This window comes from Haliotis rufescens, unplaced genomic scaffold (genome assembly GCF_023055435.1).
Source record: "Haliotis rufescens isolate VD_foot unplaced genomic scaffold, xgHalRufe1.0.p SCAF_2, whole genome shotgun sequence".
In the NCBI taxonomy this organism is placed as follows: domain Eukaryota; kingdom Metazoa; phylum Mollusca; class Gastropoda; order Lepetellida; family Haliotidae; genus Haliotis; species Haliotis rufescens.
The window spans coordinates 41,456,985-41,472,500 of record NW_025963890.1 but is presented as its reverse complement, the minus strand read 5'-3'; the positions used below and the strand labels follow the sequence as shown (position 1 = coordinate 41,472,500).

The following is a 15,516-nucleotide window of genomic DNA, read 5'->3' as shown; positions in this document are numbered from 1 at the left end:
AGTGTATAGTCAGGTCAGGGAGAGACTTCACAAGTAGGTACCTCCATCAGTGTATAGTCAGATCAGGGAGAGACTTCACAAGTAGGTACCTCCATCAGTGTATAGTCAGACCAGGGGGAGACTTCACAAGAAGGTACCTCCATTAGTGTATAGTCAGACCAGGGAGAGACTTCACAAGTAGGTACCTCCATTAGTGTATAGTCAGGTCAGGGAGAGACTTCACAAGAAGGTGTTTCTGTATTTTTGTAGTATTTCACAAACTTTATCATAAACTTGAATTGGCAAGATGACGATGTGAAGCAAGCCTCAGAGTGAGTGAGTGAGTTTGATTTTACGCCGCTTTTAGCAATATTAGGCAGGGGACGCCAGAAATGGGCTTCACACATTGTACCCATGTCGGGAATTGAACCTGGGTCTTCGGCGTGACGAGCGAACGCTTTAACCACTAGGCTACCCGACCGCCCCAGCAGGCCTCGGAAGTCAAGAAATAGGAATTAGGGTTGACTTATTTTCCTCTCATCCTCTCATCCAGGTTCAGAGCGCCGGACTTCACAGTGCTGTATGATATACAGATCAGTGGTTGCGAGACGACGCAGGGCAACACCACTCAGGCCATCTCACCATGCCCCATCAGCTTCGTGCTCTCCAACGAGGTGGTTCCCTCCAACACCTCCGTCACTGTCAACTGCAGCGTCAGCAACAGCTCGTGCATCTACCCCATGACATCACCTCCCATTCTGGAGCCCACTTACATCAAGTTCATTCGGAACCCAGCATTGCCTGAAGTGAAGACTTTGTCATTTATTCTTCATTTTATGACTTATGGTGAGTGATTAGAGTGAGTGAGTGGGTTTAACGCCGCTTTGAACGGTATTCCAGTTATATCCAGGGATGTGAAATCTTCACCAGCATAGGTTTTCGGACATCATACGTTTTCTATCACGAATACTTGCACTATAACGTGGGGTGTGGCGTCACACAGAAATTGTAAATACTCAGAGTCAGCTGATGGCTTGTTTTTAAGATAAAGTTGTCTTTTAGCCTGTAAGTGAATGAGATGTTTTACAGTTGTTCATGTGATTAGCGAGAAAACTATGAATGTTTCTTCAGCGTCCAAAACCCCATAACATGGGGATATATGTTGTATTAATGTCTTATGTTTGCAATGGAGTTTTGTTTTTTTCACCAAAAGGTAAGTACAAGGTAAGTTTTTTTTCAATATGCTTCAACATGGGGAAAGGGTCAGACATTGCACGCTGTGACAGTTGTCCTTGTGTCTAGGGGATGGGGGTTGAAGTTTATGGCAGTATTGCTCCCAGACCTGGCGGGTAGCCCGGGGCACGAAAGCTATGCCCGATTTTTTAAAAGTACTGATTTAACTTCGAAATTTTACTGCATCTGCCATCCTGTTTATTTGACTTATTGACTCTCGCCATTGACTTATTACATTTCTTGGTGTGAATGTTGTCCTAACTGCACGAAATTGCTTAAAATGCAATCAAATGTTTAAAAAATTTCTGTGGGGGGGGGGGGGGGGCATGCCCCCAGACCCCCCTAGACTTTTCCTCTTTTTTTTCGGGAAAACCTGCCCACATCCCTGTATATCAGGATGTGCCAGCTTAATGTTGGAGGAAAGCCCGTTGTTACGCAGTGTTTTTCGAACTGACTTTATTTTCACAAAGCTTTGCTATACATAGGCAATTTCACGTGCCGCACGATTTACACGAACTACAAAATCCGCGAAGCACTCAGCGTTCGCACGAATGCTCCTAGTTAACTCCCAGTGGTATTCCCAGCGAACATTTCATGTTCCTGGCTATAGTTCTCCAGAACATTCCCCCCTACAAATGATAGATCCCAGTCTATCATTTCTAATAGTAGCTATCCATCACAACATAGTATATGTACATACATGAAATAATATGAGACTAGATTGTTCATAAAAAAGTCCACACATGTCCTGAAAAACAAAGCAGTCATTTCAACGTCCACATCTCTGTAAATAAGAAATATTCCACTTGAAAGTATGTCAATTCACTGGTAAGTATAATGTTCATTGTTAAAAAGAACACATCCTGTTTTACAAAATGAAAAATATTAATGTTTCAGTCACTCGAAATACTTCCTTGAATGTTCATCCTTGAATAACATCTTCTATACATGACCTCTTCTGTCAATCCTCCATTCACGAATTCTTCTATCCATTCCTCGAATCCTTCTGCTGTTCTTTGAATCCTCCATTCACGAATTCTTCTATCCGTTCCTCGAATCCTTCTGCTGTTCCGTTCCGTTCTTGAAGCCTTCTCCAGCTGCAGTTCCTGAAACATTCCATTCCAGTGGACACACTTTTGTCACTGGTCTTGTGACAACACCCTTACTTGTCTGTATGTCAACGACTCGAACGTGTCCATCTCTTCCAGGATGTGTCTTTATGATTCGTCCGGTGATCCAACTGCCTCTAGGTGACTGAGGGGAGACAACCAGAACGACGTCATCTACTTCAAGATCACGGTTTGGTATAAACCATTTCTTCCTTGCTTGTAGAGAAGGAAGCCATTCAGACATCCACCGTTTCCAAAAGTGGCGTACAAGTTCTTGCACTCTTCGCCAACGTTTTTTCGGATTGAACCCTGTCTTATCAACCGACTCAGGAGCAAATATTCCACCCATCTGACCATGAAGAAAGTGATTAGGAGTTAGTGGAACGTCATCATGTGGATGTGTACTTTGGTAAGTTAAAGGCCTTGAATTGATCAGTGATTCAGCTCCGGTAAAGGCAGTCACAAGTTCTTCGTCAGTGATGTCGCCATTGCCAAGGATTGCATATATAGCTCGTTTGGAAGACTTTATCATTGCTTCAAAAGCACCCCCAAAATGTGGTGAATATGGTGGGTTAAACTTCCAAGTAACTCCACGATTGGCCAAGGAGGTTTTAATGTAATCCTCATCAAGTTTGTCTCTAAGTTGTTTCAGCTCTTTAACGGCTCCTGTGAAATTAGTCCCATTATCTGAAACCACTACACTTGGCAAGCCTCGACGGTTGACCATTCTGTAAAAGGCATTCATGAACGAGTCGCTATCAAGACCGTATGCCATTTCCAAGTGCACCGCTCTAGTTGCCAGGCAAGTAAAGAGACAAAGGTAGCGTTTAACTCGCTGCTTTCCCCTACCTTGTATTGTGATGAAAGGTCCTGCAAAATCAACACCAGTTTGATCAAATGCTCTCAATGAGTATTTCAGTCTAACCTTTGGTAGTGGAGCCATGATTTGCACACCAGGCTTTGCCTTAAGTCTGCGACACCAAGAACATTCCTTTTCATATTCACGGATCTCTTCACGAGCAGAAACGATCCAGAAACGTGAAGATAGTAGAGCAAGGATCTGATTTGTACCAAGGATGTGTTTTCCATCCTCATGATATTTCTTCACGATTAGCTTTGTTACCCAATTTCTTCTGGGCAATACTATCGGGAACCGTGCATCAAATGGGAGAAAATTTGCATACTGCAGTCTACCTCCACATCTAATCAACCCATCTTCATCAAGTATGGGATCAAGTCCAGTGAGTTTACTATTTGATGGCAATTGTTTCCCACATTCAAGTGCCGATATCTCCTTGGTGAATCCCTCCTTTTGTGCACTACCTAAATGATACATCTCTGCATCACTAAGCTCTTCGTGGCTTAGCCCCCCAGCGATTCTCAAACCTAAGTCAGAACGACTGTTGTTCACAAATCTATAAACCCATGCTGTAACCCTAAGTAGTTTTTGCCAATCTGAGTGTCTTCTCGGATCTAATCTCCAACACCGGTCAGGTGTTGCCATTGCAAAGAACTGCTTTGTCGACATAACAGGTTTCCTGGCTTCAGAATCATCTAATGTTTGGTTGTTCACCATCTGTAAAGGCCATTCTGTCACATCTTTTTCTAGAAAGTCAGGTCCAGAATTCCATGCTTTGTTCAAATTAGCAACTGTTGTACCCCTAGACAGGATATCTGCTGGATTCTGAACAGAAGGAACGTAGTTCCACTGACTAGGAACAGTATTTTCTTGGATAAAAGCTATCCGATTAGCTACGAATGTTTTGAACGTGCGGCTATGGTTTTTTATCCAATATAGCACATTTTGACTATCTGACCAAAGAATCACACTAGTCATTGGTATTTCAAGAGCTTTGACTACAGTCAAGATCAACTTTACTCCTAATACTGCTGCCATTAACTCCATTCGAGGAATGCTGACTGATTTCAGAGGTGCTACTCTACATTTTGATGCCACCAAGCGACTAGACACCATCCCATTTTGATAGGTAGTCACGTTGTAGACTACTGCCCCATATGCATTTTCAGATGCATCAACGAAAACATGTAATTTCCTGTTCTCAATTTTGAAGTTGAGTTGCAAGCATCTCGGGAATCTAACAGTCTCCAACTCTTTCATTTGATTGAGCCAAAGCAATGCTTTCTGTTTCAAATCATTATCAAGCTCTTCATCCCAATCTAAACCCTTGAGCCAGACTTCCTGCATGATGATTTTAGCTTTGATGATGAAAGGAGCAAGGAATCCTAACGGATCGAATACCCTAGCCATTTCTCTAAGAAAACCCCTCTTTGTAAGTATCCAACTGTTTTGTGCACTAGTACTTCGGAAGCTAAACTCGTCATCTTTTGTCACCCACGTCAGACCAAGTGTTTTTGTAGTTGGCAACTCATCCCTACCAAGATCAACCTCAGTAGCCCTATTTTCTATGGGAATTTTCTGTAAGACTTCAGGTGAATTGCTTAACCACTTTCGTGCACACATGCCTGCCTTTCCCCACAACTCTGTAAGCTGCTCAAACAGCTCTATGGCTTCGATCTCATTTGGAAGAGAGTCTATGTTGTCATCCATATAGGTCGACTTTAATACAGTCTCAGCAGCTTTGGGTAGAGTATCTTGAAACCTTCTAGCATGTTCTTGTGATATGTACTGTGCCAAAAACGGAGAGGCATTAACACCGAAGACTACTCTTGAGAATTGGTAAACCTGTGTCATGTCATTCTGATTGTTTGACCTCCAAAGAAATCGAAAGAATGACCTGTCCTTTGGCAACATTTCTATCTGAAGATACATTTCTGCAATGTCACATACTATGGCTACCGAGTACCTTCTAAACCTGAGCAATATCTGAAATAGGTCACCTTGTAACTTTGGACCTTGATGGATACTGTCATTCAATGATACACCTTCACATTTTGCTGATGCATCAAAGACAATGCGAACCTTGGTAGTTTCCCTATCTGGACGCACTACAGGGAAATGAGGTAAGTACCATCCACAGGGTACATCTGTTTCATCAATGGACACCTTTTCAATGTAACCTTTTTCAAGATACCGAGATATGATACCATCATAAGTATCAGCAACCTGTTTGTCTTTTGATAATTTCTTCTCTGTGCAACAGAGACGTTTGTAAGCTATTTCCCAATTGTCTGGTAAAGGACTTGCATTTTCCTTCCATGGAATGCCAATTTGATACCGACCATTCTGGTATCTGATTGTATCTTTTACAGACTCAATCACATATTCATCATCCTTGGAAAGGATAGATGTCAAAGGGGGAACTTCATCAACTTCCCAGAATTTCTGCAATATTGAACTTAATTCAACTTCCCTACTGTCAGTGAAGAATGTGCCCGAATTCTGACAATCACTTAATCCTGGTATCCTACCAACACAGGTCCAACCCAATGGAGTTAACCGTGCTGTTGGTTCACCTTCGTGACCTGGGATATCCTGATAGGATCTATGCAGTTCAAGATAATCCATTCCAATAAGAAGATCTATTATATGAGGAGATTTGACTTTTGGAAACTCAATGCTGTCAAGGTGTTTCCATCTTCCTGCAAACTTCTGCCAATCAACAACCTGCATCTGTCCCGTGACCCGGGTAGTTGTTAAGGCAGATATTGTTGTATTGACTGAACCATCCAAACTCTCTAGTCCAACTTGAACTGACATCGTTTCCAATGTTTCATGTTGTCCATTGAGGACATTAACTGAAACTTTCTCTGTAGGACCCCATAACCCTAATTCTGAGGCAACATCTTGATTAATATAAGTCTGTGTGCTGGCATCATCCAATAGTGCATTAACAACAATTCTGTTCTTTCCATTCTTTAGAACTACTGGCACTGTTCTCAATGATACTAGCGTTGACTTGCTAGATTTAGTGGAAGACATTGTAACTACAGATGGACCATGACTTCCATGTTGCTTTTCACTTTCAGGAGTTTCAGCTTTAGAAACATTGTCACAAGTTCTCTTTGTTGAGTGAAGAAATCTACTATGAGTTGCGGTACAGTTATCTATTCCACAGGTGATTCTGCGTCTGCAACTATTACCTCGATGGTTAGTGCCCAAACACCTGAAGCAAAGGTTCAATTGTTTAGCAGTTTCCCATCTTGTGGGAACAGTCATTGTCTTGAACTGTTTACAGTTCCAAATATGATGACCCCTTTTACAGAGCACACACTGAGCGTTCGTGTCAGTCTGTCGATCGCCAAAGTATGAACCTGATTTGCTCTGACCTCTAACTGTAATCGTTCCCTTTTGGGAAATGCCATGCAAAGTTTCTGATGCTACAACATTAAACTCAGTTTCTTTCAACACCCACTCACGCAATGTGTCTACCGATTCTTGACGCTCTCGATCAAAGACCCATCTTTGATAGTCAGTTAACATAGATTCTGTCATTTTCTTCAGTAACTGATTATATAATGCTCCATTGCCCAACTCTTCTAGTCTGTCAGTATCTCTAAGATTCACCACGACAGTGTCTAACATGTCAGCATACCGCTCAATATCCTTGACATTGCCAGGACGAAATGGCCTAAAGTTACACACTTCCTCCAACTGTAATGTAATTTGGCGTCTCTTGCCACCATACTTCCTCTCTAATCTATCTAGTGCTACGTCATATGCAGCCGCACTATGACCTAAATCTTGTATGACTTTCATTGCATCCCCAGCTAAGTACTGACGCAACTGTAAAAGCTTGTACTCAGGTGTAGCTGGAGCCTTATGAACACAAGCCATGAAAGCCGCTTTCCAACCCTCATATGATTTGGCATCACCCGAGAAAGTAGGAATGGAAACACGTCGCAACTGTTTCCACATATCATTTCCCAAATTGTAACTTCTCGAATTTCCAACAGTTTCTGGGGAAATTGTATGTCTAACATTCTTCTGTGTGATGGGTTCTGGCCTATTCATATGACTAAATTCATCTGCATTGGTCTGCTGCCGCCGACCTAACCCAATGACATTTGTTTGTGACCTCTGATCTAAACCCCACTGTGGTTCCGCTTGCTCTACGTGAGAAGCAGTAACAACAGTAACATGCTTTTCTTTTTCAGCCGTAAATAATCTGGATAATCCTGTTCTAACGCTGCTGAACGATCTCGTATCTGCCCTGTTTCGCAAATATTCTTGAGCTCGTTCTTGTATTTCATTCCCTATCTCCTCTATCTGTGTTACCTCGCCAGTAACTTTCGTCATGCTATCTTGATCACCTATTGTGTGAAATGTTTCAGACAATGCTATAACTATCTCGATAGCCTTCAGCTGACAATCATTAACTTTGTCAATCGCGTCTCGGATTTCTGTCCGAGTGGAACGATTCTCTTCATCAATTAGTCTTTCAAGTCTATTCGTTGCTTTAGTGAATGCTGATTTGACTATAGCCTTCTTGCGTCTAAGTTCTGCTATTTCTGCCACATAGTCAGGAAAGTCATGAGCTGACTTTTTAGACCCTGTTTGCGACATGACTTGGTGCACGAGATTTAAAGAAACAGTCAACAAATAAGTTCAAAACCTGTTTGTTCTATAAACTGTGACTCAAACTCCACTATAACCCTAACTAAATGTCAACACACGACATAACATGCAACTATTCTACTAACGTGCACACTGCACCCTATACCCAGATAACACTGCTCTAAACTATCCGAAACCACGCTCTGCTACCATTTGTTACGCAGTGTTTTTCGAACTGACTTTATTTTCACAAAGCTTTGCTATACATAGGCAATTTCACGTGCCGCACGATTTACACGAACTACAAAATCCGCGAAGCACTCAGCGTTCGCACGAATGCTCCTAGTTAACTCCCAGTGGTATTCCCAGCGAACATTTCATGTTCCTGGCTATAGTTCTCCAGAACACCCGTAGTGATGCAGGTCTCAGACGTTTACCACTTCGGTGAAACCCACGAGCACGGGTATGGTGCTGACAAACCTAGAAACCAAATCGGGGCGAATCAAGATTCGAACCCACGATCATAGGTTCCTGGGTTGCCCAAGGGACTCAACTCTGCACAACCAATTGCAGCGCCTTAGACGACTCGGCCACCATTGCCCCCATGAATGATAAGAGGGCCGATTGGAGAAATATGTATTCTATTAATGCTGAATTATGTATAAATAGACAGAGCAAGAAATTTGTTCTGTAATTTGGTATTAATATCATAACTACATGATGCTGTTATAAGCAGTATTGCAGCAATATCTCGGCAGATACATTTATTAATTTTGATTTGAACGGAAAAACGAGATCTGTCTTAGAATTTGAGGTTTTTTCTGGCCATGTTACCCTGGTTACAAAGCTGAATGTTTCTGTGTTTCAGAATGCGACAAGCCCACCATACTCGTAGACATGGGCGTGAAGAACACCACAGATGGCATAGTGAGATACTCACCCTACAGGCAAGAACGTCCAACAAGGAAAGCAAAATGTGTAACGTCTAATTCTTTAGGCCGATATAAGATTGCACCGATAGACTTCTCAGGAGTGTTTGTGATCCACAACTATGGGGAGCTGCCTATCCCACAGAACCAGATTCTCTTATCAAGCCAGTGGTCGTTCTCCACCAGCTTCAACCTGGACGAAGTGGAAGACACAGGCGGCACGCTCAAGATCAGCCTGGCTGTCCTCGAGGATCGCGCAGTGAGTGCATGCTGGGATATGTTACTTATATGTATGCTACTTGGGATTTATCAAGGTGTTCTCTAGCACTCTCCTACCCAGAGTTCCATGTGGCCGGCAGCCAGCTAGCATAGTACCTCTGCCACAGGCCAGCGCCATGTGACGATTCGTCACATCTTTCACAGTCCATTCAAGATATTGCATATGCTTTTCATCCGTTTCATGTTTGACAAGTCTACACATTTTCATAAACAAATGTCAAAGAATGGTTAACTTTCATTGAGAAAGTATGCAAATACGTAAAAATCTACTTGTTTTTGCGTAGTTATCCTATGTTTACATTGGTTGTACGGCTCCACGTGCTGTCATCGAAGCGCAACAGAGAGCTAGCGACACGGTCACTTTGATGCATAAATATATATTGTCATGCAACTCACTGTCGCAGTTGTAGTAGCATATCTATATAGTTATGCAAAACAATATGTAAAGCGCCCCCAAATACTTACATTAGTCCGTTCTATACTGGTTTCTGAAAAGGCGCGTTTGTTTACAAACAAGAGAAAAGTCTGGTCACGTGATATGCAAATTAGCCTGTGGCAGTGGTGTTATGCTGAGTCACCACTGCGACGGAGTGTGGTTCTCTAGGTCTCAGCTCTAGGCCAAATCTTGGTTAATTGCCAGAGGGTTGTGACAGTGCGCAAGTAAACGGAAGTAACTGCATGCTATTTTGGATCACATTGTTTTTAGTATTAGGATTTTTATTTGTTTTGGAAAATGGAAATAAAACCAAAACGTGTGGCAGACTTTATGATGATGCAGGCGGTACCTGAGAACCAAGATTATAAAGAGAATCTTACCCGAGTGCCTTTTGAAATCAAATATATCAACACAAGTTGATAAAAGGGGAAAAACTCCAAGTCTTGCCGAGGATTTTTTCCACTTTTATCAGTGAGTGTTGATGTATTTGATATCAAAAGATACTAGGGTGAGATTTTATTTATCATCCAACATCATTCTCCCAACTTTTTCTGTTTGTTGACAGTAATAAGCAGTGTCTTAAGTGTAGAAAGTACTGCTAACAGCTTCAGTAGCAGAGCCATTAGTGATGTCATTTGATTGTGACGTCATGGTAACCAATGGCGTCACAATGGTCTGCAAAGCATTGTGATGCAATTTCATCGCAGCAATATCTACAATGTAGCGATATCTCATGTGGGAGCCAGTTTTGGATGATAATATGTTTTTTAAGGCTAAATGTTCTCCTCCTGACTTGATTGAGGTGGTAATTACAAATAACATCCATGCCCCATGAGTGAATACCCTGATAGTGTCTGAAGTGTTGCCATGGTTATCATCTGTTCCTGCAACAGCACCTGATTGAAGGCTACAGGATCTGGCTGTGCTTGATGAAGGGGCGTGTCCCCTACAAGGAGACGCTTCTGGGGTGTCCAGATGGTGCTCTGATGACTGTCAACACAACATCGGAGGAGAACTCATCTGCCATGCTGTACATTCCCTACCCAGAGGCTGGGCAGTGGTACCTCTCCTTACAGACTGCCTGCTACAATCTCTCACATCCACAGTAGGTACCTGTCTCCTTACAGACTGCCTGCTACAATCTCTCACATCCACAGTAGGTACCTCTCTCCTTACAGAACACCTGCTACAATCTCTCACATCCACAGTAGGTACCTGTCTCCTTACAGACTGCCTGCTACAATCTCTCACATCCATAGTAGGTACCTCTCTCCTTACAGAACACCTGCTACAATCTCTCACATCCACAGTAGGTACCTGTCTCCTTACAGACTGCCTGCTACAATCTCTCACATCCATAGTAGGTACCTCTCTCCTTACAGAACACCTGCTACAATCTCTCACATCCACAGTAGATACCTGTCCTTACAGACTGCCTGCTACAATCTCTCACATCCACAGTAGGTACCTGTCCTTACAGAACACCTGCTACAATCTCTCACATCCACAGTAGGTACCTGTCCTTACAGAACACCTGCTACAATCTCTCACATCCACAGTAGGTACTTGTCCTTACAGAACACCTGCTACAATCTCTCACATCCACAGTAGGTACCTGTCCTTACAGAGTGCCTGCTACAATCTCTCACATCCACAGTAGGTACCTGTCCTTACAGAACACCTGCTACAATCTCTCACATCCACAGTAGGTACCTGTCCTTACAGACTGCCTGCTACAATCTCTCACATCCACAGTAGGTACCTGTCCTTACAGAACACCTGCTACAATCTCTCACATCCACAGTAGGTACCTCTCCTTACAGAGTGCCTGCTACAATCTCTCACATCCACAGTAGGTACCTGTCCTTACAGACTGCCTGCTACAATCTCTCACATCCACTGTAGGTACCTGTCCTTACAGAACACCTGCTACAATCTCTCACATCCACAGTAGATACCTGTCCTTACAGACTGCCTGCTACAATCTCTCACATCCACAGTAGGTACCTGTCCTTACAGAACACCTGCTACAATCTCTCACATCCACAGTAGGTACCTGTCCTTACAGAACACCTGCTACAATCTCTCAAATCCACAGTAGGTACTTGTCCTTACAGAACACCTGCTACAATCTCTCACATCCACAGTAGGTACCTGTCCTTACAGAACACGTGCTACAATCTCTCACATCCACAGTAGGTACCTGTCCTTACAGAGTGCCTGCTACAATCTCTCACATCCACAGTAGGTACCTGTCCTTACAGAACACCTGCTACAATCTCTCACATCCACAGTAGGTACCTCTCCTTACAGAGTGCCTGCTACAATCTCTCACATCCACAGAAGGTACCTGTCCTTACAGAACACCTGCTACAATCTCTCACATCCACAGTAGGTACCTGTCCTTACAGAACACCTGCTACAATCTCTCACATCCACAGTAGGTACCTCTCCTTACAGAGTGCCTGCTACAATCTCTCACATCCACAGTAGGTACCTCTCCCTACAGAGTGCCTGCTACAATCTCTCACATCCACTGTAGGTACTTGTCCTTACAGACTGCCTGCTACAATCTCTCACATCCACAGTAGGTACCTGTCCTTACAGAACACCTGCTACAATCTCTCACATCCACAGTAGGTACCTCTCCCTACAGAGTGCCTGCTACAATCTCTCACATCCACTGTAGGTACTTGTCCCTACAGAGTGCCTGCTACAATCTCTCACATCCACAGTAGGTACCTGTCCTTACAGACTGCCTGCTACAATCTCTCACATCCACAGTAGGTACTTGTCCTTACAGAACACCTGCTACAATCTCTCACATCTACAGTAGGTACCTGTCCTTACAGAACACCTGCTACAATCTCTCACATCCACAGTAGGTACCTCTCCCTACAGAGTGCCTGCTACAATCTCTCACATCCACTGTAGGTACCTCTCTCCTTACAGAACACCTGCTACAATCTCTCACATCCACAGTAGGTACCTCTCTCCTTACAGACTGCCTGCTACAATCTCTCACATCCACAGTAGGTACCTGTCCTTACAGAACACCTGCTACAATCTCTCACATCCACAGTAGGTACCTGTCCTTACAGAACACCTGCTACAATCTCTCACATCCACAGTAGGTACCTCTCCTTACAGAACACCTGCTACAATCTCTCACATCCACAGTAGGTACCTCTCCTTACAGAACACCTGCTACAATCTCTCACATCCACAGTAGGTACCTCTCCTTACAGAACACCTGCTACAATCTCTCACATCCACAGTAGGTACCTCTCCTTACAGAGCACCTGCTACAATCTCTCACATCCACTGTAGGTACTTGTCCTTACAGAACACATGCTACAATCTCTCACATCCACAGTAGGTACCTCTCTCCTTACAGAACACCTGCTACAATCTCACATCCACAGTAGGTACCTCTCCTTACAGAACACCTGCTACAATCTCTCACATCCACAGTAGGTACCTCTCTCCTTACAGAACACCTGCTACAATCTCTCACATCCACAGTAGGTACTTGTCCTTACAGAACACCTGCTACAATCTCTCACATCCACAGTAGGTACCTCTCTCCTTACAGAACACCTGCTACAATCTCTCACATCCACAGTAGGTACCTCTCCTTACAGAACACCTGCTACAATCTCTCACATCCACAGTAGGTACCTGTCCTTACAGAACACCTGCTACAATCTCTCACATCCACAGTAGGTACCTCTCCTTACAGAACACCTGCTACAATCTCTCACATCCACAGTAGGTGCCTCCCCTTACAGAGTGCCTGCTACAATCTCTCACATCCACAGTAGGTACCTCTCTCCTTACAGAACACCTGCTACAATCTCACATCCACAGTAGGTACCTCTCCTTACAGAACACCTGCTACAATCTCTCACATCCACAGTAGGTACCTCTCTCCTTACAGAACACCTGCTACAATCTCTCACATCCACAGTAGGTACCTTTCCTTACAGAACACCTGCTACAATCTCTCACATCCACAGTAGGTACCTCTCCTTACAGAACACCTGCTACAATCTCTCACATCCACAGTAGGTACCTGTCCTTACAGAACACCTGCTACAATCTCTCACATCCACAGTAGGTACCTGTCCTTACAGAACACCTGCTACAATCTCTCACATCCACAGTAGGTACCTCTCTCCTTACAGACTGCCTGCTACAATCTCTCACATCCACAGTAGGTACCTGTCCTTACAGAACACCTGCTACAATCTCTCACATCCACTGTAGGTACCTGTCCTTACAGAACACCTGCTACAATCTCTCACATCCACAGTAGGTACCTGTCCTTACAGAACACCTGCTACAATCTCTCACATCCACAGTAGGTACCTCTCCTTACAGAACACCTGCTACAATCTCTCACATCCACAGTAGGTACCTCTCCTTACAGAACACCTGCTACAATCTCTCACATCCACAGTAGGTACCTCTCCTTACAGAGCACCTGCTACAATCTCTCACATCCACAGTAGGTACCTCTCCTTACAGAGCACCTGCTACAATCTCTCACATCCACTGTAGGTACTTGTCCTTACAGAACACCTGCTACAATCTCTCACATCCACAGTAGGTACCTCTCTCCTTACAGAACACCTGCTACAATCTCACATCCACAGTAGGTACCTCTCCTTACAGAACACCTGCTACAATCTCTCACATCCACAGTAGGTACCTCTCTCCTTACAGAACACCTGCTACAATCTCTCACATCCACAGTAGGTACCTCTCCTTACAGAACACCTGCTACAATCTCTCACATCCACAGTAGGTACCTGTCCTTACAGAACACCTGCTACAATCTCTCACATCCACAGTAGGTACCTCTCCTTACAGAACACCTGCTACAATCTCTCACATCCACAGTAGGTGCCTCCCCTTACAGAGTGCCTGCTACAATCTCTCACATCCACAGTAGGTACCTCTCCTTACAGAGCACCTGCTACAATCTCTCAAATCCACAGTAGGTACCTGTCCTTACAGAACACCTGCTACAATCTCTCAAATCCACAGTAGGTACCTGTCCTTACAGAGCACCTGCTACAATCTCTCACATCCACAGTAGGTACCTGTCCTTACAGACTGCCTGCTACAATCTCCTTCTTATTGGCTATTGCCCCCGTGAAGATCCGGGGTAGAATAGGTCTTCAGCAACCCATGTTTGCTGTAAAAGGCGACTATGCTTGTCGTAAGAGGCGACAAACGGGATCAAGTGGTCAGACTGGCTGACTTGGTTGATGCATGTCATCGATCCCAATTGTATGGATCAATGCTCATGTTGTCAATCACAGGATTGTCTGGTCCAGGCTGAGTGGGGCGTTAAACAACAAACAAACAAACAAACAAAACAAACAAACAAATCATACCAATAGTCGTCAAGAGATGGTACTAGTTATAACCCTCCCTGGCCCTCTGCGTTCAGAGGATAAGTCAAGGATAAGTTGTCTCAGCTCGGCTCGGCTCGGCTTGGCTTCACTCAGCTTAACTCAGCTTAACTTGGCTCAGAGTCAGTATACTGTCTGAGTAGGGTATTCATGTTAAACTGCAGCATGTTAAAATGGGTTAGCGAAATAAAACCAGAATTAGTCTGGACTAGTACAAGCAGCCACACACACACACCTGCATGCATGTCGCTATATAAGTGCAATAATCTTGAACGTAATATTAAACCCCATTTCACCTCACCTCACCTCACCTCACCTCACCTCACCTCACCTCACCTCACCTCACCTCACTTGCTTCTCCAAGAATTGATAAGATTCTGAAAAAGAAATTGTTGTAGCACATCTACCTAAACATGCTAAACTGTGATTGTATTTATTTTCTGTTTCAGCAAGCCCCAGGGGGGATGTTACAGTGCCCCGCTGGTAGAGTTCATGGTGAGTTTGTCCCCGTGTATTGAGGAGCGCTGCGGCCGATACGGCAAATGCAAGGAATACATCAGCGGTGTCCACATCTTCAGCTCCTGTGAATGCTATGCAGGTATGTCGTTGGTGCAGCTTCAAACGGAACTTCATAAAGATTCTCCAGGTTTTC

At 43.9% G+C, this 15,516-nt stretch overlaps 1 protein-coding gene across 1 annotated transcript in view; it reads left to right on the top strand.

Annotated features, from left to right (window-relative positions):
• The window catches only part of LOC124118740 (post-GPI attachment to proteins factor 6-like), a 50,852-nt gene that overhangs the window by 14,232 nt on the left and 21,104 nt on the right, over window positions 1-15,516 (top strand). Inside the window, exons 5-8 of the mRNA XM_048399991.1 lie at window positions 533-825; window positions 8,666-8,985; window positions 10,335-10,546; window positions 15,314-15,462. Of these exons, the coding sequence (XP_048255948.1) occupies window positions 533-825; window positions 8,666-8,985; window positions 10,335-10,546; window positions 15,314-15,462 (974 nt within the window). The remainder of the gene's footprint in view (window positions 1-532; window positions 826-8,665; window positions 8,986-10,334; window positions 10,547-15,313; window positions 15,463-15,516) is intronic.